General features: G+C 37.3%; 1 protein-coding gene across 1 annotated transcript in view; it reads left to right on the top strand.

The window, feature by feature from the left end:
• Positions 1-27,254, top strand: part of AGPS (alkylglycerone phosphate synthase) — a 55,188-nt gene that overhangs the window by 10,124 nt on the left and 17,810 nt on the right. The window contains exons 2-13 of the mRNA XM_054380972.1: positions 2,465-2,554; positions 7,467-7,557; positions 9,697-9,817; positions 9,897-9,971; positions 11,633-11,704; positions 13,523-13,602; positions 16,238-16,318; positions 18,605-18,730; positions 20,585-20,693; positions 21,119-21,246; positions 23,691-23,742; positions 26,178-26,254. Of these exons, the coding sequence (XP_054236947.1) occupies positions 2,465-2,554; positions 7,467-7,557; positions 9,697-9,817; positions 9,897-9,971; positions 11,633-11,704; positions 13,523-13,602; positions 16,238-16,318; positions 18,605-18,730; positions 20,585-20,693; positions 21,119-21,246; positions 23,691-23,742; positions 26,178-26,254 (1,102 nt within the window). The remainder of the gene's footprint in view (positions 1-2,464; positions 2,555-7,466; positions 7,558-9,696; positions 9,818-9,896; positions 9,972-11,632; positions 11,705-13,522; positions 13,603-16,237; positions 16,319-18,604; positions 18,731-20,584; positions 20,694-21,118; positions 21,247-23,690; positions 23,743-26,177; positions 26,255-27,254) is intronic.

Genomic DNA, 27,254 nt, shown 5'->3' with positions numbered 1-27,254 from the left:
AACAGAGCCAAGGTAGAGGGGGAGAAGAGCATGTTTCCTTGGTCTCTATCTTGCACAGCTACTTGTACCTCTTTGGAATAATGTCAATTAGTAGCTAACACTCCTCCAAAAAGTTGTACTACAGCTTTTGAATTATATCAATATGATATAAATACTGCCTCAGTAGTCAAAGAGGCTTGCAGATCTCCTGTGGATGTTTCCCACTTTCCTTCTGAGACACAGAGAGATATCTGGCTGTGCATTCCCTTTAATAGATGAATACAAGGAAACAGAATACAGTAACAGATTACATTATTCTGGGATGAACTGCCCATCTCCCTGGGACTCTTTAGCCTTTGGACGACTTTCCTTTACGGTTATACCAATTAACTCTTAATCTTCCTTAAGATACAACAAATTCTTAAACTGACAGTGTCCTGGTATGGTGGAACAAAAGAAAGAATGAATGTAAGATGGATCATTACAAAATCAGACCTTCTGGTCTCCAGGCAGAAATCTCAGACTTACTCAGTATAGTTTAGAATATAAAAATTCTTAACTTTTTATTGTGGTGCTAACCTGTCTCAAAATATACTATTCATTATACAGGGCTGTATTATGAGATAGGTGAGGTGTTTTAAAACCTTCTACAAACATGTAAACTTCAGTTCAATTTTCATTATTCTCATCACACCAGTAATGATCTATGTTGTCAACCAATAGTAAACCTTTGTGTACTTATTTTGCTCACAAACAGCTCCAACTTGAAAATAAAATCTTAAAACCCTTAACCTCTGTTCTGGGTTTTGAAGCCTGATGAAAGCACCAGGTAGTTCAACACTAGCCGAGCAAAGCAGGCCTTTAGAAGGGACAAACAACAGGGAATGCAGTCAGCTTAGCAGGAGGATCTTCTTGTATCTGAGTCTTTGTTCAGGGCTTTAATAGCAGCTACATTGGATGTTTTTGGTAAGTATCTATCTATACTCACATCAGGGCTAATGGTAGTTTCAAACGTGTGCTTTATCAGATTATCTCATGTCACCAGGTCCTTTAGAGTCTGGTCTTTTGTATTTCAGTCTCTCTAATTGTCTCCAGCTTTGCAGTTAGTTTTTCTAGCCTGGTTCATGCATCATATTTGGTATACTTATTGTGGCACTACCTTGCAAGAGGCCTTACCTCTCTAAATTAGCAGGGGAAGCTGCTTGACTCTTCCTCAATTTTCATTGATTAGTATCAAATCTATTCTGACTTTACAGGATTCGAAAAACTACAGAGATCAGGTATATAGATATACTACATTTAGTCAGCAGAGGGAGAAATCTTGCCTTCAGGAGGAGTGCAATGATGGGGACTTGAGGGGAACATTCAGATTAAATGCTGTTTAAGTTGGCTGATTCTGCGTGTCAGCTTGTTCTCATCTGGGGATGCCGATACTGTGTTTGACTTTGTCTTTGGAACTTATATGTATATTAAAAATATTGTATATATTTATATAGAATACATATAGAAATAGGCAAAACTGCATAACATGCATTAAACCCACTTGTTTATAATCTGTTATGTCAATGTCATTAGTGCAAGGCATTCCTGTGCTATCAAACATGAGTGGGTCTTTGCCCTGTTTTGAGTAAACATGACAAGTGTAAAGGTAAGTCTGAGGGAGGAGGCAGAGGCAGCCAAACAGAGAAGCTTCTGTATCTGGTGGGCTGTCTGCTCAAACACTTCAATTTTGACTGAAATTAATTCTTCAGTATGGAAGAACAACATAGACTGGGTATTTCACAAAATTATGTCAGTTACTGAGTACTGAAACTGCATACAAAGTTTGCTTAAAGTGTTGGATTTGTCAAAGGCTTGTTGACATATCTAATTTGAACATCTGCAGTGAAGTACATCTGTGGCTGTTTTCCATTTGATTAACTAAAACCTTGTGTATGGGCAGTTTGAAGAAAAAAGAATTCGGATTAACCCAAGTCTCTAATTACAACACTGACAGTATGTCAGCAGGCTATGTTAATATTGCCTTTATAATTAAGGTCTTTGGAAATCAGTCATCGCTCGGTGATCTTGTATGTAATGCTGGAGTTACAACTGACTCGAGGCAGTGCTTTTTCTCAATTGCAAGGCATTTTTAAAATGCAAAGACTATACAAATAAAATTATACAAAGACTAACAGTAATGTTCTGTGTACATGCTGGAGTGAGCTGAATCAGCTGTGTTTAGACTCCTTTAAGATGCCTTTTTATTAACTAAAAATCAGGGTTCAGCCTAGTATGTAATTTTTAATATAAATTCATAGACTTGTAAAATGGTTTGGGTTGAAAGGGACCTTAAAAATCATCTAGTTCCAACCCCCTGCCATGGATAGGGACACCTTCCACTAGATCAGGTTGCTCAAGGCCTCATCCAGACTGTCATATAGCTGAAAATAATTTTGGACTTAAAATATACTAACATTCTCACCTGTGTTTCTCTTTCTTTAAGGCAAGAACTTCTTAAGTGGAATGGATGGGGATATAATGACTCCAAATTCATCTTCAATAAGAAGGGCCAAGCAGAATTCACAGGAAAAAGGTAAGCTGAAGATTTATTTAATGAACCTAATATTTAGGTTTGGGGGTTTTTGAGCATTTAAAAACTACACTCTTCCAAAGAAGGCAAAAAAACTTGCTTTCTTTCATAGAATGAGTTATTGGCTGTCCTGTATTTAAGAGGTTTACTGAACTCTACACAGTAAACTAATGTGTAGCAAAATAGACTGGTTTATTGGAAGGTTTATTGAAAGTACTAGACAAATTAATGTGAGTCTTCTCAGACTCGATATATGCTGTGCAATAAACTTTCCTTGGAGAATGGGTTTGGACTGAGAATCTGCACCATGTTTAGGTAATATGCAGGTCAGTACAGTTTTGAGAATCTCTTGAGCATCAACAGTTTGCTTTATTAAACCTTCAGTCTGTGTTACAGGTTTCTCCAACTGTTGTGCATGGAGCTGCTTGATCCTCTGAGCTTAAAAATAAAAACTGCTCTTCAGGTGTATGTTCTGTAAGGCTAACATGTAGGGGCAACACTTCTTATTTATTGCCTGTTAGCCTTTTGTACAGCAAATTTATATATTCCTGAAAATATATATATATATATATAAAATTATGTTAAAATTAAGTCTACTTGAGGATCTCTTTAACTTTCTTCCAGTGGGTTTTAAGCGTGTCACTTGACACGTTACTGGGGTTTTTGTCCTGCCTCAATGGGAAGTAGTTTTGCAGTCTCTTCCCTGGTTTAAAAAATACAGTTTTTGTAAGAATAAAGAAAAAAATATTTTTAAAAAGTACTATCCATCAGAAAAATGCCTTTGTGGTCTTGATCTTGTGTAAACTAGTTTCAAAAAACCTAACTGGGATGTTGAACACTTAAATTCTTAATTTCCAAGCCCAGACAAAAATCCAAAGCCTTGTCTTAGGCACTTAAGTTCATTGTGTAATATTTAGGGATCTGTCTCCTTTTACCAAAATTCTGACTCTTGTCACTTTGTCACTCAGTCACTCATTTTTTCATCCAATATTTTTAGTTTATCAAGGATAGGTTATGCTGCACAGTAGATCTGTACAACATGTTTTAAAGGGAAAAAGGTAAAGGTCTGGACTTGGAATTTTTAACAGGAGAAAGCCTTGAGGCTGCTATTTGACTAAGTACCACCTGCTGTTGGAGAATAGAATTTTTTTTCCCCAATTGCATTCTCTTTGATACATAATGTTAGAAATGCCCTCCTGGGCCACACCAGTGTAGTTTCTCTAGTGTAGTTTGTCACAGTGACAAAAGGAGTGTTTGAAATGAAAATAGAACAAGCATCTGCAGAGATGTTGTAGATACCTTGTCCTTTTCATGTCCACTTACAGATCTGTTATTCATAAATCTGTCTAATAGCTTTCAAGTCTGCTCATGTGGTCTGCCTCTCCAGAGTCTCATGGCAGCAAGTTCCAGGTTGCTGTTGTGTAAAGTACTTTGTCTCAAATCAAGTGTCCCTTGCTGTGCTGCAGGATTAGGCGAACGATAGCTCTTCAGCGTATTGTACTTCTTTATTGGTTATGAAAGCCTCAGTCATATCCTGTCTTCTGCTTTTTCTCCATGTTGAGGAGTCCTGGACCTTTTGGTCTCTGTAAGACTCCTTGGTCTTTACAGTTCCTGTTCTCTGAACCCTCTCTAGCTCCACTACATCTCTTTGGACAAAAACTGTGCAGCACTCATGGTGTGGATACACCAAGGTTCTACAGAGCAGCAAAAAGATGAACTGTCTTCTTTCTTTTACTTGCCTGGTCAATCCATAGCACTGTTGTCTGCTGTTGCATGTTGTCAGTGAAGATGCCATAATTTTTCCTGTGCTGACTACCATTCTGAAATATCTGTAAGTAATGCACCTACAAGTGTAGTGTCTATCTCCCCAAAAGAGCTTAACTTTAGTCACCTACTTGGTGACTCCAGTGATGAATCCAGATTGCTCATGAGGACATTATGTAAAACTGATTCCCGTATCTGTGCAGCAAATTGCATTGATCACTGTCTTGGACAGTGATCGATAAACCCTAACTTTAGCTTCTTATCTTAAAGTTACAGTGTGAAAGCTGAAATCCCCCCTCCCACACTGACAATAACCAGGCTAGCTCAGTCTGGAAGCAAATGAAGCTGTATTTACAGGCAAAACTACAATCTATGATGAAATGCAATGAATATGTACAAATATACACTATTCACAACATTTACAAATATGTACAATCAGCAGAAAAACACAACAAAGCCCCTCTGGCCCCCAGAAGGGGCTGTGCTTCTTTCTCAATGGACCTTCCCCTGCCCAGAGCAGGCAAGAGAGTGAAGAGAGCCAAGAAGCAGAGAGAAGTTTGTTAAACTTAGCTTGTCAAGGTCAGTATGCGGGTGTATGTTATCTTCAGCCAGAAGAGAGAAGAAGCAGACAGACTGAGGGAAGACTGCGAGACTGATGTGGACTGCCTGACGTTCTACTGATTCCTAAACGTTTCTATCTCCTCTATGAAAGTGTTTAGAATAATCATTATTTTGCTTTCTTACACCCAGTAGTGATTTATTGACATTCTTTCACTTTCTCTGCTTGAACTTTGTGAGAGGAAAAATTAGACAGTCTTTAAAACCATCACACTTAACCTGTGGAAGAACCTCTCCTTTCAGTACTGTAGCAATTTATTTTCTTAAACAGCTTTTAGGGTGAACACCTGTGGAAGTATGAAGGATGAATTTAATGTTCATTGTATCCCCTTTATTCACTTTCTGGTTTTACACCCTGATAGAACCTCTATGGTTAGTGGAACAGGATAACTCTTTATGAAAACCGTGCTGTCTTTCCCTACAGTCCATGCTTTTTGTGTATCGGATGGACACTAGACTCTACCATCTCACCAGGGTTAGATGACGCTTGCTGGTCTGTTTTTCGGGGTGTGTAGGGAGTGGAGGTCTTTTGTAGGGGCCTTTTGTGCCATCAACATACAAAGCTTGCTTTGTGAGCAATCATAGGTTACATTCTATGCAGCAAACTCACTCCTTCCATGCTGTGACTTCTGTGTGTGTCTTGACTTAAAAGTTGTTGGTTTTCTGACACCTTTTAGTTTGTCTTTTTGAATAAGTGATTAAGGTCGACCTTGCTTCCAAGCATGCTACAATCATAGGTTGGAAATGCCAAAAATTTTCTCCGTAGAAGAAAACACACAAACCTGACTGAGTGCCTCCATACCTTTGTGGCAAACCCCTGCTGCAAATGCATTAAACTTCCATTGCTTACAGTGCTTTCCTTTTCACAGAATTCCCTTAACTGTTTAGTATGGATATGATGAAACACTTAACAGCTGATGCAGGAGGAATGACTGAATGCTGTCTTTCAAGCTTGAGAGTCTAGTTTGAGTTGAGATGCTTGCAGCCTTATATCTATAGAAGCAGAGTGGAGTTTTTATGCAATAGTAAAACTGGGAGGTAGTTGAGATGAGGAAACAATAAATTAATCTGTCTGTGCAACAGGTGACTTACTTGTAAGCTTGATTGCAACAACTGTGAAGGACTGTCGTAATTGGATTAATAGTGATTGAATAGTCTTAAAAGGAAGAGCCATTAGGCCTCATACAGTGACCCAGGTTCAAAGTGTAGTAAGAATTCCTGTGCTGGTTTGGGGCCAGACAGATAGTCTCTTGCCCCGAAAGGGACAAAAGAATGAGACTCACACAAACGGATTGGAGAGTGATGGAAAGTTTAAATGGAAAAGCGATTGGTGAAGCTACAGAGAACTACAAACTACAAAGCATAGTGATAAAGAGTATCCCAAAGCGTACAGAACCCCTCACAGAATTCCCAAAGGCTTCCCAATCCTTCCCTTCTTCCCACCTCAGGGTAAACCCAAACCCCCCAGGGCTTTCTTCCCCCTCCCGCTGCTGGGCAAGTCTCAGGCTGGCCAGGTCTGAGACTACCCCCCCCTCCATTCTCCTCCTGGCATTAGGCCTAGACAGGCCTAAGAGGCCTTGAGGATACTCCCCCGGCATTACCCGATAAGAGAGGACATCTCCCAGGGGAGCAGAGAGGGAAGAAAGAGGAAGAGAATGACTCTGCAGATGGCCTTATAGGGCGCAGGATTTATGGGTAGAAATACGTCGTTTCCTGTGTCCACCCCTATTGGGTGAGCACCCAGGACACCAGAGGTGTATCTCATGTAGCAGTGGCAGGGGGCACCCAGCCTAAACTGCCACAATTCCCTGCTGCTGATAGCTCTTAATACCAAAGAAAGGTCTTTTTTCTCTTCTCCTTGCAGAATTCTTGTGCATACGTAAACATACATGTATAGAATTAACAGCAGTAGTTCAAGTGTGTCCCCAGCTTCACTTGTTTTCCTGTGTGCTACACATAATCTCAGACAGATGCTTTGTCCCTTATCTCTAGGTCTTCATTGTCACATGGCTAAGCTTTTGCCAAAACATTTGTGGTAGAAATAATTTCATGTAGCTTGATGGATTCTGATGAGATGGGAACCTTTAACTCTGTTTTTCTAAAAAGATGGGGGGTGTACTGATCTGGGTTTGTTTATCTGCGGCCGCTGTTTACACTGCAACATGTCCATATGCACGTCTTCTACCTGTAACTGGCATGTGAACTGTGACATTGCTTTCTCCAGTAAAAGGGAGAGACCTTTCTTAAAAGTAAAGATGGGGGAGGGTGTGGGATATTTGAAAAGCCTTATGCCACAATTCTGAAAGATTGTGAAGTAATACCTAAGATGTCAAAAATTTATTTGATTTTGTGAAGAACAAAACAGTTGTAAATACAACGAAATGTGCAGTTGAATGAAAACTAAAATGTGCAGAATCTGTGCAGGCTTGTAGGTAAATAATTTAATTTAAAGCTTTTGTGCATACGTAGAATCAAAAGACGTGTATCTGACATTTTTAATTTAAAATGACCCTATGTAATATTGACTTTTCAGGTACAGATTAGGTGGTATGGTATTACCAACTTTTAAGGAATGGATAGAAAAAACCTTTGGAGCAAGTCTGGAGCACAAAACTACCTCTAGAGTAAGTAAAGAGCTGAACCAATTCTTCAAACATTAGTCTTGATAATCAAGACCACACTGTTAACAATGATTCAGCTGTTGTCCTGAAGGTCACATTGCACATACTTGGTTTAAATATAGTGTGTTAAATATCTCAAGAGTTTTTGAAAAGCATATTTGATGTAGAACTACTACATGAAACCTTCAATGACTTAGCATGACTTGTGGTTCCAAATTAATTGGTAGGACTTTTATTGGGATGAAATTTTCCCATACAGGGAGGTTTTTTTTTCCTGTTTGTAGGTTGCTTTTGAAGATTGTAGAAACTTATCTTAAAGGGAATTGTTTATGCAATGTTGATCTTGTTCATGATAACAAAGAAGAGACAGTGAAGTTAAATGATGCTGTATTTTCAGCGTCAAAGTTTGTATTTGACAGATGGGGTTTTTATTAACATATCTGGGTGATGAAAATTGGTTACCAGAATACTCAAGATCAAACTGAATGTTTTCAGAAAGACGCTCTGTTTGGAATGTTCAGGGTTTTGCAAAGCATCTATATATTGTGTTTTTAAAAAAGATTAATCCTGTTAAGATTCAGGAGAGCTGATTGCCTTCTAAAATTGTTCCTTTGAGGCTGCAGGTTCTTCACTAGATACGGCGTCTTAAAGTAGTGTTGGAAGCAGGCTGTATTTACGCAGTGACTGTAGCAATCCTGCTGTGGAAAATAGTTTTACCCTCTACGGCTGGTGATCTTGTAGGGGCTGAAAACTTCGGTCTCCTGTTAATCAAGACATTCTTTTATCTGCTGTGACTTACAGAATCTCCATCTGCCAATATGTTTTGAAAAAATTAATCCTGAAGTGTTTTCTTTGACCAGGATTGGTAGCTGTCACTAGAGGTTGTGAGGGCTGTTGTTTCCTTTCTATATGTGGAGGAAATATAGAATGAAGCATAGTATGAGGATAAGAGCAGGTTCTTGAGTAGTATTTAGATTCCATGGCATCTCTTGCAAACCAGCTCTTCAGGATTTCTACCAGCAGTGTTGAGTGCTTTATTTCTATATTGTGCCATTCTTGTTCTGATGTTCTTGATATGATCTAAAAATAGGCTGACTACCTTGAAACAGAATAGGACTCTTTGGAGTCATAGCTATTAACCTCTACTGCAGGTCCCCTGTTTTCATGTCTCTGTTCCTAGTTTATATTTCAGGTTGTAATGCTATATTCTTTTTTCACCTTCTACTATCAGCAGAGCATAAAGAAACTTGGGTATAGGAGTAGCAGTAGGAGAACGATCTCTTGGTCCGTTTGTCTGTCTCATTCTTCCTACGTTTATTGCATAAGACTGCAAGGTTCTCTGTTGCCTGCAACTTTTCCATTACAGTTAACAGCAGTAACTATACCTGCTTCTGTAATTCTCAAGGCCTAACGATGATTTTCCTTTTTCAGACTAGAATTACCACAGGCAGCAGTTCAGACGTAGTTCACATAGGCTTCTGGTCCAGCCTTTCAGTACACAAATCTTAAAATCTTTCAGTTCCACAAGAATAAGTAAAAGTATATTTTTACTTGACATTGTAAAAGAAAATTTTTGTAAATGAATGCTAACTTTTCAATCTTGATGATGAAAACTGCAAGATTAAAATACTTGTGGAAAAGATAAAAAAATTACTTGAAACAGCTTTAAGTTTTTTTTTCTTATTAAGACAGAACAAAGATCTTCAAACACTTGGTATTCAATTTGAACTTACATGAAGTAGTTATTTATGGAAATCTATAGAGAGTTTAAAATGTAAAAATAGATGCACAACTAGCAGGAGACTTGATCTGTTTTCCTTGTGGTTGACTTAGTAACTGGTGTTACCCTTTAAACTCTTCATCTTAAGACACGTGTTGGCAAAAATGTTTCAACTTGTTAGTTTAGTCCTAAGACAAGCTTTATATCTAAGTAAAGATCTATTTAATACAAGACCTTCTGCAATAAAAGACTGCTGTGTCTGTCTAGTCACTGAGTACCAGGTAGGATTGAAAATGAGCAAGAGAACTTTGGTATTTCTAATCTAGAATAGTTGTTGTTTAGGTATCGGTGTTTACCTGTTCTTATTTCTGTTGTACAGAAATACTGTAGAAGTGAACCTACCTTTTTTTCTTGTATTGTAGGCATCCTTAAATATTAATGATGTACCTCCATCCATCGTAAATGAACAATTTCTTCAAGATCTCAGAGCTACTAGGATCGCATATTCACAGGATGCAGAAGATAGGGTATTCAGAGCTCATGGTAAGAGTACTTCAATTGTGTAACTGTGCTTTTTTTTGATGCTTTCTTGTTTGAAATTAACTTTTTGTTTGTGTTTCAGGTCACTGCCTACATGAGATATTTGTACTCAGGGAAGGAATGTTTAAGAGAATTCCTGATATAGTTGTATGGCCTGGTAAGCTTTCCTTGTCTGGTTCTCCTCGCTGATCTGGGAGGCCATTGTTCACTAAACTCCTGCTTTCTTGTCATGGGAAAGCCATCTCTTGGTTCACTGACTTTAGTCATCTTTACAGAAACTGGAGGAGCTTTCTCATGAATAGAAATCATGCTTATTTAACATCTGCATTACAGGTTGTGCCTGTGAAATCTTATCACTTCATGGGGAAGTCAAGTTTCTTAAGTATAGCTGAAGTTTCTGTTGACAGCTATATTCATTACTTAACCACAGTGTAATTTAAACATGTATGTTCACAAAAAACTGTCTAAAAAGGAGTACAAGTCCTGGTTTTTGATACAGTACCAAATGGTAGAAGGGTGGTGAAATATTTGTGTTAAAGAACTTACTTTTGAGACATGCTGTACTTTAAAAAAGCAGAACACCTGTCATTACTATCAGAACACTTTACAAAGAATCATTGACTTCAAGAAAGAGCAGTGCAATCTGAACACAGGCTAGGCCCACTTTAAAAAGATACTGATTAATGCTGTCACAGGTAATATGTAGCAGAAAATACGCTTGTTTCTATATAGTAGAGGGCTACAAGTACTTAAGCTGGTATGACTTTATTTGCACACTTGTGTGAATTTTCCACTTGAGTGATATTTTTCTGGTCACTAGGAACTACTTTCATGTGGCCATTCTTCCATAGCTAATCACAAAGTCATTTGATTTGAGTAGCTGTCAGTTTCTGTTCAGCTGTGTAAACCCAACTGTTTCCTCGACTTTTATAACTTTCTGATACTTTGATAGATGCACTGCATTAGAAACCCCAAAATTTCTGATAAGAATTTTGTCTTAGCTCAGTTTTGCTTCCTTTATTTAGGGGAAAAAAATCACATATGGGAGGCATAAAGAGACACTATATGATGCATCTCATTACTTGAGGAGAGGTACTGCCAATACAGCACTGGTGACTATCAACAGCACTTGCCACAGCATTATCTTGTGCAGCCCTAAAAGCAACTGAAATAAAATGATGGATTACCTTTGTTTAAAACTGCTCTGTATGGCAAGAGCAAAATAGTCAGTTTGTAAGCCTGTTTATTCAGTCCTGCTAATTCTCTGCTGTTTGCACGAACTCATGTACGCACTGTATTTGATCTCTGGTTTTGACCCTTTTCCTTGCCTGTGCACAAGCATTTCTGCTTCCCTCTGACCGGATACAGAATGCATTCTGAAAAAGTGAATTTCACTAGCAACTCTACTTTTGAAACTGAATGTCAGCCAGGAAGAAAGAAAATGTTGTTCAGGTCTCAGAAGAGATGTACTACTTAAAACAAATTTGACAGCCTGTTTTCAATACAAGCTTTGAACTTGATTTGTTCTCCAAGTTACCTGAATTAATTTGGATAGCCCATCTTGCCCTGAGAATTTGCAGGTATCTCAATACATGAGTAGTGCAAGAGACTAGGGCTGTAGTTGGTTCTTTCAATGTAGAATTGTTTCAGATCTAAACTTTAGAATTCTGATTTTTCTGAGCCCAGCTCTTGTTTAGTGCCTAACTCTTTGAAATGTCTTCCTTGCTGGTATCAGAAAAGGAGCTGCTACTTAATGAGACTGCGGTCTAATAGCCTAAATAGCAGTACTAAGCATAAATCCTGTTTGGATTCTTTTAGTGTGCCATGAAGACGTAGTTAAGATTGTGGAATTAGCCTGCAAACACAATGTCTGCATAATACCATTTGGTGGTAAGTGTTACAAATTTTCAGATCTGTTTAACTTTACTAATGAAAATATATTCTACTTTAATTCAGTTTAAGTGTGAGATCTTAGTAATATATAGTACCAATAATTCAATAGTAGTTTTTGTCAGTAGTATTTTAAATGTTGTCTGAGTATTTTTTATGATCTTACAATATTAAAAGCTGCTATATTTAATTTAGTGAAAGTCATTAAAAGTATTTAACATGTAATTACTCCTCTTGCATATTCAATAGGAAGCTGAAATTTTCCTTGGAAGCCTTCTAGGAAATGGCTCAAGAAATTCAAATATCTGTTAGAGATGCCATGTTTGTGGATATATTGTTTGTGCTCTGTTCCCCAAAAACATACATGAATTAGGTGGTTGTTTTGTAGTATTGTTGAAGGTCATAGGTCAGACACTGCACTGCAAAATCATTAACCATAGTTCTGATTTCCTTTTAGACATTGTTCAGTTTGAAAGTTAGAGTAGATTCTCCTGGGGCAAGATATTTTCAGGAAATGTTCCAGATACAGAGTGCAGGTAAAGGCCTGTATAATGGTGTCTTTCTCAGCCTAAAGAGTTTCTAAGGGCCTTTCAGGTGCTTAATCATAGATACTTTTTTCCTATAAGCCTGTTTGAAGTAGGTTGGTAAGCTACTTCGTTTTGAATTAGAGCTCAGAGAATATAGGATGTAACCTTTCATGAGCTTTTGAGAGAAGTTTTTTGTCAAGTACTCTTAATTCTGGATAAATTTGTGTGTTTTACTTTGGGACTTGCTTATACTTGAAGATTAGAGCCCCTTAATATATTTAGAATTTGAGAAGATGAGCATGTCACTTGAAGACAATACCGAACTAAGAGCTAGTTTATCCTTAGAGCATGGTCACCCTTGGCAGATACATCTGGAGAGTTGGAAGACATGTTGCCTCTGGTACTAGCAAATAGATGTAGCTGAAAGCAACAATTTGATTATTTCTTATTTACTGACTAGGATACAGAAAGATCTTCAGATCATTTCCAAGTTTCTTCAAACTGAACTGTGGTTAGCTTTTGTAGTTAGTACTGTAGGGGTTGGTATTAAGGAAAATGCCAGCTTGTCATTGGAAATAAAGGTGATAGATTTTACTGCTGTTAGAGTACTATTAGTTGGTGCTGTCTCTGTAATGTCCATTGGTTGTTCTTCTGGTAGCTTGTGGATCTCTAACATCCTAGTCTCTCTTTTCCTATGGCTTTTGTGGCCTTTGAGAAGCCAAAGGCTTCTTTAAGGCTGTTCTGTGACATCTTACAAAGGTACAGTAGTCAACTCCAGGGAAGTTTGACATTTTTTTTATCCCTTTTTGTTGTTTGTTTGTTTGTTGGGGTTTTTTTGTTTGTTTTATTTCAGTTTATTTCTTGCTTTGGATAAGTATTGCATTTCTGTATAAGATAGACTCAAGCCAACTTTCTAGCTAGAAGCGTAGTGGCTTCCATAGTGATCTCAAAGTGTAGAGTAACCATAGCTATCACAGTTTCTTGGATGGCTTTGTTTTTTTCTTGTCATTCATAGTTTTAAAACTATTCTGGACTTAAACAGCTGAGATGGTCACAGAATTTCATGGTTTCTTATTGATCACTGTTAAAGCATTGTCAGCTCTAGTTCTGACTTGATTTTGTGAAACCCAGTTTAGAAGAAGGGACAGCCTTAAAAGGCTAATCACTAGCCTCAAACAGTTAACTTGCATGATTATTAAATTCAATCTTAGAAAGAAGGGAGAGAGGTATGCCATGTAAAGAAAAACTACCTGAGAATTTTATGATCACAGTGTCACTCCCATCTATGCAGGAGGGACAAGCGTCTCTAGTGCCCTTGAATGTCCTGAAGAAGAAAAAAGAACCATTGTCTCACTGGATACATCACAAATGGTATGTCTTTTGATTTTAATTTTTACTATAGTTAGTACTGGTGAGGCTGCAGCATGAATACTGCATTCATTTCAGGCTCCTCATTACAAGAAAAACACTGAGATGCTGGAGCATGTCTGGAGGAGGGCAACAAAGCTGGTGAAGGGCCTGGAGAGCAAGTCTTATGAGGAGTGGCTGAGGGAACTGGGATTCTTTAGTCTCAGGAAGAGGAGGCTGAGGGTAGACCTTGCTGCTCTCTACAAATACCTGAAAGGAGGTTATAGTGAGGTCGGGGTCAGTCTCTTCTCCCTAGTATCAAGTGATAGAATGAGAGGAAATGGCCTCAAATTATGCTGGGAAGGTTTAGATTGGGCGTTAGGAAAAATTTCTTTACTGAAGTAGTGGTCGGGCATTGGAAGAGGCTGCCCAGGGAGATGGTGGATTCATCATCCCTGGAGGTGTTAAAAAAAAATAAATGTATAGACATCTGTAGATAGTTGGACTCCATGGTCTTAGAGGTCTTTTCCAACCGAAACAATTCTGTGATTCTATTGAAGTACCCTATGGGTAAACTTAGAATGCTGCTCACTAGAGAACAGTATTTCTTTGTAAGAATGAAGTAGGAATGGAAATACTGATCCATACCATGCGTGATTAAGTTTGTACTCCTTTAGTTTAAGTGATATTTTGTGGATGTTAGCCCTGTACTGCTTTGTTTGACATATATATTAAATGAGAGAAAAAGTCACTGTTAAGCTTTAAGTGAAAATCAGAGGAAGCCACTGTTCTTCTATACTGGAACTTGTGATGAGGTTAAATGAAAGGCTAGGTGGATGTTACTTATATTTGCAAGCTACACTAGTTTTTGCAGACTTAAAAATACATAAAGGTTTATTAAAATTAATCCTACAAGTTGATTTATAGATATGAGGTCACTTTAAAAAAAACCCTAGATTTTTGTGCAGATAGCATCCTGAGAATATGAAGTTCATCAGTTTATGGCAATGACATTCTGTAAAATTTAGCACTCCATTATCAAGGAGCTTTATGCTTTTGAAATGACAATTTTATGACTATGTAGTAATGAGATGCTTGAAATCTGTATCTTTGCAAGGCTCTACTGCCTCTGAGCACTTGCTGAGCTTATTAACTCCTTTTGCCTATAAGGTAAGACCTAAGACTGTTTTCTCTACTTAGGGGTACTTTGGTTAAACTTGTTTTTCTGAGTGTCTGGATACAAAGTGGTCTTTTTTTTTTTTTTTTTTTTTTTTTTGCAAAGGCTGTAGTCAAAGGAAACCCTTTGGGTGTCTGTACAGAGTGAGAACCGTAGTGTACAATATTGATTCAGGCCTTCCTTTGAAGTCATTGAGTCATAGCCCACAGCCTTGACTTCAGTCTGGTTTGGGGATGGGAAAGGATTAGCCTTAACTCTTATTATGCTTTTGTATTAGCTAGATTTGTAAGTATATACTAAGTCAGAAAATAAAACACTTGTGTCTTGAATGACTCTGCCAGACAACTCTTGTAATCATTAATGAAAAGTGAAAATAAGGAAATTAAGGTGAAAAGCATTGTCAGGGTTTAAACCTGGGTTTCTCAGAGCAGTTAAGATGATTGGGTAAGTTTTACTATTTTAACAGATATTAAATTAACATCTTTATATGTAGGGCCTATATTGCACAAAACCTGATTTACCTCTTAGATCAGATAAGCAGTTTAAGTTGAAACTGAAAGTGTCTGAAAGAAGGTGAAATAGCTGGCTTTGAGCAATTGATGATGTTGAGGGGAGATAGTTGCTTTAAAGCATAGTTTTAAGTTGGAGTACAAGATATCCACATTTCTGTCATTTGAAAAATCAAGGCAAGGGGAAGGTAGAGATGTTCTCCTATGATTTTGTGATTAATGTATGGATGTACATCAGGAGTGTACTTAAGAACAAAGAGTGGAAACTGATGCTTCTGTGATGCCCTTACTATAAGCAAAACCAAACTGCTACTGAAGTTTCTCTTTCATGTGGATTGTCATCGTTTGACAATCATCTCTAGTGCACCACGGAACCTGTAGCAGTTACTGCTTTTTCTATTTGGTAAAATATATTGATGAGACAGTGAGTGTCTCATCACATAAAATTATATAGTACTCTAAAGCATCTTAAATTTATAAAGATGTATATACTCTGACATTCTGCAGTATATCTTGCTTCTAGCTTACTATGTCAAAATCCAAGAACTGAACTGAAATAACTGAATGTGGTCTGTTGAACTGTGGAGTATGTTTAAGAATACTTTTTTTGGTGTATACTTCATGTCCAGATATTCAGATTCAGGAACCTTCAATCCTGTCGTGAAAATCACCGTATTGTTTAACTTACGCAAGAGCTTTGACTTAATTCTTCATGGCCTTTCTGCATTCTTTCTGTAAACATTCCTGGTATAACTTAACTAATAAATATGTTACTCCTTTATAGTGGTGATGTCATTAATTATAACCTGTTGTGTAGCTGTTGGAGGGAGTGAAGGGACTCAGGTTCCACTGCTGTAATTACTGGTGGTGTATGGATAGTAAACTGCATGACCAAGCATGTTGATCCTACAGCATTAGGGAAGAAAATAAAATCTTTAACACTGATTTTTAGCTTTAATTGGCTTTTCAACAGAATCGGATTCTCTGGATAGATGAGAAAAACTTAACAGCTTGTGTGGAAGCTGGCATTGTCGGACAAGATCTGGAAAAACAGGTATTTTTAACTTGCCAAGCATCTAGTATTTCTCCATGTTTTTCTTAGCTGTTCCTCATGTCTTGTCTAAATCATTGAATTCTATCTTGATTCTTGTATTTTCATGCAGACTGGCGCGTTAAGCATTATGTGCTTATGAAGTATATTGCATTGAATGCTATATTTGATTAGTTTACATTGGTGGGGTTTTTTGTATTTTATTTTTTTTGTCTTTTCAGCTGCAGCCACAAAATGTAATTACTCTAAGATGACAGTTCATAGGATGTAATGCTATGCTTTCTGCTTTGGAGCTTAGATGCACCCTTGTGGTTGCAACATAAGACAGTTAGTACCAATTACCAGGAAAAGTTCAGGTTGCCATTTTGTAATGCCTGTTTTAGTTCATTTTGGCTAAATGTAGTTCCTCAAAGGTTAGTAGGTATGTTGCAGTTTCTTGAGGCCAGCTACAGGACAGTAGTAGAAAGGATGGATAATTGCCTAAAACGAGTTCAGTGAAAGACTGAATTTTATAAGTGGCTTTTAATTGCCGTTTATCAGATTATCTGCAGCATGCTTCTCAGGATCTTTCTCAGCACTCTTCTATAATCAAGCAAGTTATGGATGTTTGTTACTTAGTTTCATGATGTGCAGTTCTGCTTATTTAGAAAAAAAATTCTTGGTCTTGAGATTTGTTTAATAGCTAAATGTTGTCTCAACTTTTCTTAGTGTGTGCCTAAATATGCAGAGATTTGACCACTTTTTAGAAGAAAACTTGCCATACATGGTTTACAGACCTGTTAATGATGAAAAAGATAGTCTTTCTTGCCTCTTATGTTCCCTTTTATCATTTGATATGTTAACTTTTCCACTTCTGTTTCTTTCAAGCTTGGAATTAAAATTCAAAGAGAACACTCTCTGCATTTAAACGACGTTTTTCCAAGATAGTAGTGTGATATTTTACAACTTTGTCCTTTAAATACCACTACTATTTAAGGAACAATATTCCCTTGCTGCTTATGGCTCTTACAAGCTGAAATACTGCTGTTGCAGTTATTCTTTTTGAATACTTTTGATCAAAAAAAGTTATTCAATTAGGTTTTTGCCTATGAAGAAACTACTGCTTAATTTCTTCAGTATTGAATAAAACTAATATTTGTACAGAGGTTTTAATCTGGAGTGACTCAGAGTGTGTGAGGACTTCTGTGCAATTTCTTCAGTGTCTGAAGAACACAAATTCAGATCATCTATTTAAAGCATGCTTATGTATATTTTAAAAGCTATTATTACAGACACTAGAATTCCAGTATTATCTGCAAATGGAATGTGCTTAAGGCTAGGACTCAAAGTTGTGCTTATTTTGACCATAACTATGTTTTAATATTACAGTTAATGTGAATGCAGACTTCCACTGAAGTTGAATGCGTTTGGACTGTGCAAAGGAAACTGAAAAGTTTAGTTTGGTTTGCAGCTTGCTAGTATTAAGTAAGCTTTGGGCTGGAGGCTAACCTAGATTGTATTGCTTTAAGAGACTACCAGCAATTCTCTAGGAATTATGTTACAGTGCCTCTGAGGTTTGGTGTTTCTTACTGTGGTACTTGGTTTTTTTTGATGCTGAAGTTAGTTGGTACACCATGTCATGAACCTCATAGCAGTAACTAAAATCAAGAACCAAATTCTAAAACATTAGATTTGGAAGACCTCCTATCTGGCAATAGTTAGCATGTAAGTGGTGTAATGAGGTGTTCAGAATCAGTGTATACATGGCACATTTGTCTGTCTAAGCTAGTGACTAGTATGGTTAAGACAGTATTTTCTGCAGAATGATATTAGTAGGCTCTAAAGAAGCCTCAAGTAATTTGTTTTTGTCAGTTCAGAATGTGGAATAATAACTGATAAGGACTAAAGGTGACAAAGGGATAATGAAGATAGAATAGTATTTGATGTTGTGTTTTTAATAAACAGTAGCCTGTAATATTCCTCCCTCATCTTTGGAAACTAAGACCTCAAAAGTGTTAATTCAAATAACCTATAGAAAAAAAATTGTAAAAAAGTATCTGCCAACCTTGCACAAATGGTGACTATAAACAAGGCACATGGTCTCTTTCTCTTTCTACCCTAATGTGATATGCAGCAGTAGAAGCAGAACCAAATTGCATTTCATTTATATATCAAAGACAAAATTTGTTCCTGAATAAATGGATGTGTGGTCAGAATACTTATTTTTTGAAAAAGAAAACTTTGAATACTGATCTTTGGAGTACTAAGCAAACGTGGGCACTGTGGAATGAATTTTTCCCCTTTCTTTAGCTTGCTGAAAGTGGCTTCTGTACAGGCCATGAACCAGACTCCATGGAGTTCAGTTCACTAGGAGGATGGGTAGCAACACGAGCATCAGGCATGAAAAAAACCATCTATGGAAACATTGAAGATCTGGTAAATAGTTCTAATACTTTTTCTAATTATTCTGTTTGTAGGTTTAACATTTTATAATGACTCACAATGACAGGAGAAAAGAGAAAACTGTGATTCTCTTAAGTGATGTGGTTCTGGCTTCAAATCTTGACCGAAATGCGTGTTTTCTTGCTTTAATACTAGTATTTGCTTTAATATTAGTATTAATACTAATAATCCTTATTACTGATCTAAAAGTCAGTTTCATTTAGGTACTCAATGACTAGTTTAAGGAATTTTTTTACCATATCTTGACTCTGATGCCTTCTTCCAACCATATGGGTACTCTATTAATCCAGTGTAATAATCTTGTCAGGCTTTTTAGGGTAATTCCAAAAGGTCTGTGAAGTTATCTAGTTGGATCCTCTGACAGCAGGCTAGCTCTTTCCACCTTCCTACCTCTTCCTGTGCTAGTCTTTTTTTTTTTTTTTTTTTTAAATTGGTTGGCTGATAACTGACCATGTGGATACACAATGGTGGAGTCTAATGCCACCACATGGTCTGTAGGAACCCTGGGGAAGGAAGCAGTGGACTGGAAGTGGCAGTGTTTTATTCCTGAATCAGTTTTAAGCTTTAAAACGGTTCACCTTTGTATTAACCCAGGTAATTTGGTTCTTTTAAAGCATACCTTTTGATTTAAAACTCTACCTTTTTGTTACAAGAGATATATTGAGTATATTGAAGTTTTGCTTTAAACTTGCGACTGCAGTTGGTACAGTAACCTTTCCACATGTGTAGGTTTTTTCCTTCATTCCTGCAGCACACTGTAGGTAATTTATTCCCATCAGCTCATAGTTCAGACATGGTTTGTTCTGTGCACAATGTGACATGTTACTCTCAGTGACTGAGGTTGGCAGGAATGACACAGTTGTTTTATCCAGCAGTTCCTGGCTGAACTAAAACTACTAGCACTTAGTGTCGTCTGCCCCTTACTGCCTGAAGTGTTCCTGAATGGTGTGTGTTATAAAACTGCCTAAAATCCATTTATTTGGGAATCAACAGTTCATAAAATGCATATAATGAAATTCTTAAACTACTTGGAGCAGAATGAAAACTACTTAGCTACCTGTACTTGAAAATTTTAGAGCTATTAGTTGGAATTCAGTAGTTCTACTTTCTTTTAAAGGCTTCACTAAAAAAAAACCCCAACAAAACACCACCATACCAAAACCTCAAAACCAAAAACCCAACCAAACAAAAAACCTCCACCCTTCCTTGGTATGTAAGTGAATAAAGGATTTAGAAAATATATAGGGGCACTGTATTGCAGAGGCAGTTACACTGAAAAATACTTGAAGAAAAAGGCTTGTAGCCTTACATATGAATCAGTCTTATGGCAGATTTAATACTGATAATGTATTTCATAAAGCTTACTCTTGTCCTTCCTCCTAATAGAAATATTTCTGTAGCAACCAGTGACTGAATGTTAGGTTTATTAAAAAGCAGTTCTAAAGCAAAAATTTAAGCAAAATCTAAATCCTTGCTTTTCCTCTGAAGCGCTATGTATATTCTTGATTAAAATCCTTATATTCAAGAAGTACTGTGTGCACTGAGGAACAAAACAATTCTAACTGTTATTGCCTCTATGTACCCAATGGCTGATTTGATTTGGCACAGAACTGGAAACAGTGTGTGGGCAAACCATGCTACGTTGGACGTAATTGTCAGTACCAGTCCTCAGGTTATCCTAAAAAGTTCTTGGGGTTGCCTAAAGAATGTAAGCAAATCTACAAAGCTGAACTGTGTCAAGCTTAATACACATTTTGTAGAAAATATCATACCAAGAAATCTGTGCTTAATGCTAGTATTTATAGTCGTTGCATATTGTTTAAACAGGTGATTCATATAAAAATGGTAACTCCTAGAGGAATAGTAGAAAAAAACTGTCAAGTACCTCGCATGTCAACGGGACCTGATATCCATCACTTCATTATGGGATCTGAAGGTATAAACAGTAATTTAATGTTACTGCATCTTAATTCAGCTTCTGTAATGGCTTGATGATTTGAGCACCTTCAGTGATGTAGCTTCAAGTGTGTATGTGTGTGGCATTGTGCGGGCACAAATTTGTTGTTGGGTTAATACCCTGGACCTTAATTAGGCACCTAAAGTTAAACTCTGAACTGTGTTTAAAACAGTTCTGTGCAGTTAGCCTCTGAATCATGACATTTGTTACTAGACTTGTAGGTTATGTTGTAAGAATTCACCACATAGGTGATTTATTCCTGGCTATTTATTTATTACTGCAATAGAATTTTTAGGACTTATGATTTGTGTTAACTTACAACATCCTGGTAAATGGTTGTAAGTTGGGTAACTTGCAAGAAGTAGATACTCCAACACTTCACTCAGTTTTTATTTTTCCTGAAGGAATTCTTGGAGTGGTTACTGAAGTTACGATAAAGATTCGCCCAGTTCCTGAATACCAGAAGTATGGCTCTGTGGTCTTCCCTAACTTTGAACGAGGGGTGGCCTGCTTAAGGGAAGTGGCAAAGCAGGTGAGGAGAAGCTGGATGAGAACTTCCTCGAGAACACAGATTTTAGCATGAAGGCAGTGCTAATGCTCTGGTATTTCTGGCAATTGATAACCCAGGATTTAAGATGTGAGCTCTTGTCTATGGTCCACAAGGCTTTTGGAGATCATGCAGTTGAAGATTGAGCATTTTCTGAATTTGCTTGATACTGTGAGCCAAATTGTGAATGAGGCTTTTGATGGCTGTTTTTCAGTAGAAATTTTTTGCGTATCTTGGAGCATTCCAACTTCGGCTTTCCACCTCCGTAGAGAGCTTTGTCTTCAGTTTAGTTCAGGATTATGTAAAAGGGACCAGTACTAAAAGAAAGTAACTTGCAGCATACAAGTCAAAGACAGCTGAATTGTGGTTCTGAAGTGATGAAGGAATAAAAGTCATGCAATGGGGGGATATGGCCTATGTTTAGAAAACATTCCTGAAGCACAGTGACATTCAGGTGAACTGGGTGTTTTGAAGTGGAATTGTGCTTACACTACAATATTTAAGTAGACCCTTCTGAAGAGTATGGGCAGCAAAACTCAGACATGGGTATCCAAATTGTGTAACCTTTTTTCTCATGGCTATGCTTCCAAGCAAATCTTGGACTGGGTATCCTCTGTCTTCACAATATTACCCTAACTTTTCTTTGCAAGAAGTATCAAATAATATTTATGAATAGTGGAATATACCCTCAACTGGGAAAGTAATTTCAGAAATTTTACTTAATGCCAAACTGAACAGAGCTCTTGCATTTTTATTTTTTCAGTGATTGGGCCAAATTAGTGACTTAATGTTCCAATCCAGATGTTCAAACTGGTATACGAATGACATGTATATGCTAGTTTTTCAACCTACCACAGCTAGTCAGGAACACTTGCCAATTTTTCTGTCATGTTTCCAGCGCTTGTTCTTCCTGTTAAAGGTATCAAAGCAGACTATTTGGGGATGCTTTATCATATGACTAATGAACAGTTAAACTGAGAAGTGAATGTCATTTTTTCTAGTTATGGGCTTAGTTAGAAGGCGGGGCGCAGACACTATTGGCCTCTTAGTGTTGCTCTGTTTCTAAGTTTCTGTTGCAACTTTTCACTGCTTACTTGAACTACTTATTCCTCTTTTGTTGCCCCTTGCATCAGTTTGGGTTGTAATTACAGTAACTGCTATCTGAAAAGCTGTTTTTTGACTGTATTGGTCAACTTTAAGAATAATGAGGTGGTTGTAGGTGGGTTGGTCTCATTCATCTTCTGTCTCGTTGCCTGGTCTTAGTTCTTCACGTTCTTTATTTCTTTTGTATGACAAAATATACACTAGTCATATAATTGAGGGTGAATATGTCAAATCCTAGTGATAAAGATGTGCTTCCCTATGGCATATGTATGAGCAGAAGCTGGCTTAATTGAAGGTAGCTGTTCTTATTGGTTTTCAGATTCCTGTACAGTGCAGAATCTAGACTGGACCCAGATACAGATTTTTAGTTGGAGTCTGATGGCAGACCATTAGTGTACTGGGTCTGGCTGGGATGGAGTTACATTTTTTCATAGCAGCCAGTGTGGTGGTATGCTTTGTACTTGTGACCAAAATGATGTTAAGGCACCAGTGTTTTAACTGTGCTGAACGACTTGCCCCATTTCTCACTCTACTCTTACCAGCAAGTATGTTGGGAGCAGACAAGAGGCTGGGACAGAGTGCAGTTGGGATGGCTGACCCAAATTGACCAAAGGAATATTCTGTATGATATAACATCATGATCAGAAGTAAAACTGGATGGGGGGAGTTTTCCAGGGGCTAGCATTGCTTGAGGACTAGCTGGGTATTTGTCAGCTGGTGGTAACTGATTGCTTTGTGCATCATTTCTGGTGGTTTTGTTGGGTTTTTTCCCTGTTTTGCTTATCATGCTGTCTTCATCCAAACCCATGTGTTTTCCCACTTTTACCCTTCTAATCTTCACCCTGGTCCTACTGCAGGGAGGGGAGTGAACAGCTTTGTAATACTTAGCTGCCTGTTAGAGTTAACTCACAACAGATAGACTGAAAAAGCCTATCTGTAATGTATGTGTAATTTTGATTACACAGCAACATAAGGTTAATATTCACATTGAGTATGGTATCTTTAGTGCATATGGCAATTTAGGAAAACATTCAGTATTTGAAGGACAAAAATCCTTGTACTGTTCCTGTGTGACTTGAGGTTAAAGTGAAAAATTCTTGGTGTGTTGTAGCTAGATGTACCTAATAGGTGGTGTTATTCCAGTGAAAACAAGCTTACAGTTGCCTCTTTTCAATGACCATGCTGGCCTTAGGTCTCTGATATCAAAGTGTGCTTTCTTGTATGCAATTTTGAAATGAAAAGTGAATTGTCACAAACTTCAGCAAAACTGTGCACATAATCTTTTTCTTCTTCTCTCCTCTCACTCCTCTAACTTTGCTCTTAAGAGATGTGCTCCTGCATCAATTCGCCTTGTCGACAATGCACAGTTTCAGTTTGGTAAGTATGTAGATCATCTTGGACAAATACGTTTCCAAGGATTTTGGTTTTCAGTGACTTAATCTGGTTTAGATCTAACTCTTTTGCTTAACGCTAGACAAAGAAGGCAATGAACCTCAAGTTCAAACTCCAGATAGTGCCATAATATGTACTTTCAGAAACAGAAGCCTGTCTTTTGTCTCTGGGCAGAGAGTACTAACTATACAACAATCAGTAAGGTGCCATGCTCTGCACAAGACTTTTTTGGCTGCCTTTCCATTCTTGGCATATAGGCTACTGGAGAGTTGAAAATTCTGGAGGCACATCCTCTATTTTGATGTAAATGAGCAGAGATTATAGTTTTGTAATACAGTACTTTAAACATTTTCTTGCTAAGAGTACCAATGAGGAAATTTGGTATGAAAATTATCAGAATGCAGGCTCCTTACTTTAAAGGTAAGTTGATTTGATTCCTTTAAATTTCATAGAAGTATAACAAGTGGTGTACAACTTCCTGAGAAGTAGCAGATTTTTTGGTAAATATTCTGATGTGGCAATGATAATTTGGATGAGAGAGAGGCAGCGGCATACTTGTTCAAAGGGTGCTGCTGTTTTTAAAAGAAGCTCAGATGCAGTAAATGCTGTAACTGATCAAACTAACAAATAGAACTGAGCTGTGGGTGTTAACTATGTATAGTCCATGAAGCTACTACAAGATTACTGAATACAAAGATTTTGTGAAATTTCTAATAGTTCAAATTACTAAGTAAGAATGTCAGACATGTAGAGGAATTTTTTTTTTTAGCCATTCTCTGGGAAAGCCGTCATTTTAAAATGTAGGAAATTTGGCAAAAGATGTGTTCAGGCTCAAGATGCTCTTGAGGAGAACTGAAAATTCCACTAGCCTAAGCTAATAGTTTACAGAACTTGAAGGTCTTGCAGAGACCTTGGTATTTTGATTGTACACAGAAGATGAAAATACAAAGTGTGACTGACCTTAGAAAGTTCTATTTAAATACCACTTGAACAAGAGAGAATTTCTGAAACTTCCTTTGAACAGAAGCCTCAATGATGAATCATGACTTCAAGTGGCATTAATGTGGTGGTGTTGGGAAAGTTGAACTTTGTTTTTCAAAACCAGGCTTTGTAAGACCTGAAACAGGCTGCCCAGAGGTTGTGGAGCCTCATTTTCTGGAGACTTTCAAAACCCACCTGGATGTATTCCTGTGTGGCCTGCCGTATAAGAGATACTGCTTTGGCAGGGGGGTTAGACTTGATCCCTTCCAACTCCTAACACTCTGTGATTCTGTGAAATCCCAACAAGCCTTGCTGCTTGCTTTGATCAATCTTTAGTGTTATCCTATTTCTATCGAGTGTATACAAAAGAGCAGATAGATTTTTCTCTTTGTGATTGGGAAGAAGTTGGACCAAATACATGCTTTAAACCCAACACTGAATAAATAAATCTACTTTGTAGCTTTGAGGTTGCAGTTTATACAGTGACCTGCAAAACAGATTCAGGTGTGTCAATACAGATTTTTCTTGTAGTCATGATTAAGTATGTTTAAATGCAATAGTTTTTACAAATTGTGGTTGTCTGCTGCACGTTCGTGTACTTAAATGTACTTAGAGGTGTACTCCTTGAGGTTTATTTGTATCTACAGAGTCCCTCTTTACTGAAGAGGGAAGGAGAGCAATCAAGTGCTGCTTTATTCAGGAGGAAATACTTTGAATTATTTTAGAAAAAAGTATCATGTAAATGGTGCATAACTTTTTGTGAATTGGGCTCACAGCATGTAGGCCAGATGTAAGACCATTGAAGTGAAGCAGTAATGGAAGTTCAAGAAGTTGTTTGTGGCTGAAAACAATGGAACAAACAGTAAAAGACTTTCATCTCAATTAAACCTGGTCCTGAGGCAGAGAGGTTAATTTAACAGACTCCAAGACACCATTTATGTATCCTGGTAATTTTAGTTCCTTGTATGTGATTAAGGAAGCAATTACTAGGTTTATGTAGAAAATTTTGCACAATGGTGACATAACCATTAAGAAAAAACACTGCTTCACTCCATTTTGGCTATTGGTTTCAGTGGTTTTGGCATAACTTTATAAAAGGTCACTGATTTTGCTTAGTTTTATAGTGTAAAAACTAATGAAATGCTCTTAAAATTTTCCATGTACCATACACTTGTGAAATCTAAATTAGGGCAGCCTTAATTAAAATGTCAAGTGAAATAATGGTGTACAGTTGCATATATACCTCTTAACAAAAGTAATAAAATCTTTCCCCTAAATCATCTTTTTAAATGAGAAGAGAGAAGTCTTTTTAGGATAGAGTGCTCCAAGTGATTCTTGCAACTTTGACTACCAAGTTACATTTTTATTTGCCCATTGATGTAGGAATTTTAAGAGCATCGTTGGCCTTAACACAAACTTTTTTCCACTTTTTGCCAAAGGTCATGCCCTTAAACCACAAGTTGCTTCCATTTTTACATCATTTTTGGATGGACTGAAAAAATTCTACATCACAAAGGTAACTTTGGGGGATTAATACTGTTTCAATCTTTGCATCCTATTCATAAAATTCAAGGTTGATTTGGTTTTGCTGTTGTTTTGTTTTCACATACTGTTTCTAATGCAGCTAAGTTTAACAGATTCTACATTGTAGTATAGGTTAACCTAAGATTCTTATGGTGGTTTAATCCAAAATGAGATTATCTGCTTGAGGAGCTATTCTGTGAGACCTGTTCTCACTGGTCATACCTGTTGATTTAGTGTCTTGTCTAATTTTAAGAGAGTGACAGAGAAGACTGGAGCCAGTTGATCTAGCTTCCAAACCACTGATCATCAGTTAGTACTGATGGAGTGAGGGTAACACTTTAAATATCTTTTCCTCTTCCCAGATTTTGTCAATGTATGTTCATACTATATTTAACTAGAATTTTGGGAGAATCTCAAGATAGCTGTCTTGAATTGGCCTTGCCATTTGGCCTTTGTTTGTATTACTGGAATTTGTCCCAGTAAATATTCTTACATTCAGAACTATCTGGTTATAAAATGATTTTGTATAGGTCTTTGAATTAAATAATTTCTTATTACTGATTGTGGTTTGGTTTTTTTTTTTTTCCCCCCTCTGGATTAGCTAACTATAGAGATCCTGCAAATATTGGTATTCAGATGTAGAAAATGGCATCATCCTGGATTTAGATAACTTAGGAGATAGCAAACATTCCATTCTGGTCTGATATTGACTGTCTTCAAGCAGTGGGATTACCTGAGAGACAGTGGCTAGTGTTGGTTCTGCTGCGTTTTCTTCTGGTACTAAAGTAGGAAGGTTTCATACTAGATGAAATAGAAGTGGTTCTAGAACAAGAAGGGACTATCAATAGCATCTTAATAGACCTTTATTCTTGTCCTTGGACTTTATCCCTGTAGCAACAAATTTTTTTTTTTTTTGTTAGCTAGGCTTTTTTCATAAGGCTAGGATAAGGCAGACCTTTGGCTGGAGAAGTATATTCTGCTTTGCAGTGGCT

The sequence above is a fragment of the Indicator indicator genome, chromosome 5 (genome assembly GCF_027791375.1).
Source record: "Indicator indicator isolate 239-I01 chromosome 5, UM_Iind_1.1, whole genome shotgun sequence".
NCBI classification, from domain to species: domain Eukaryota; kingdom Metazoa; phylum Chordata; class Aves; order Piciformes; family Indicatoridae; genus Indicator; species Indicator indicator.
This window is presented reverse-complemented; position numbering and strand designations above follow the sequence as displayed.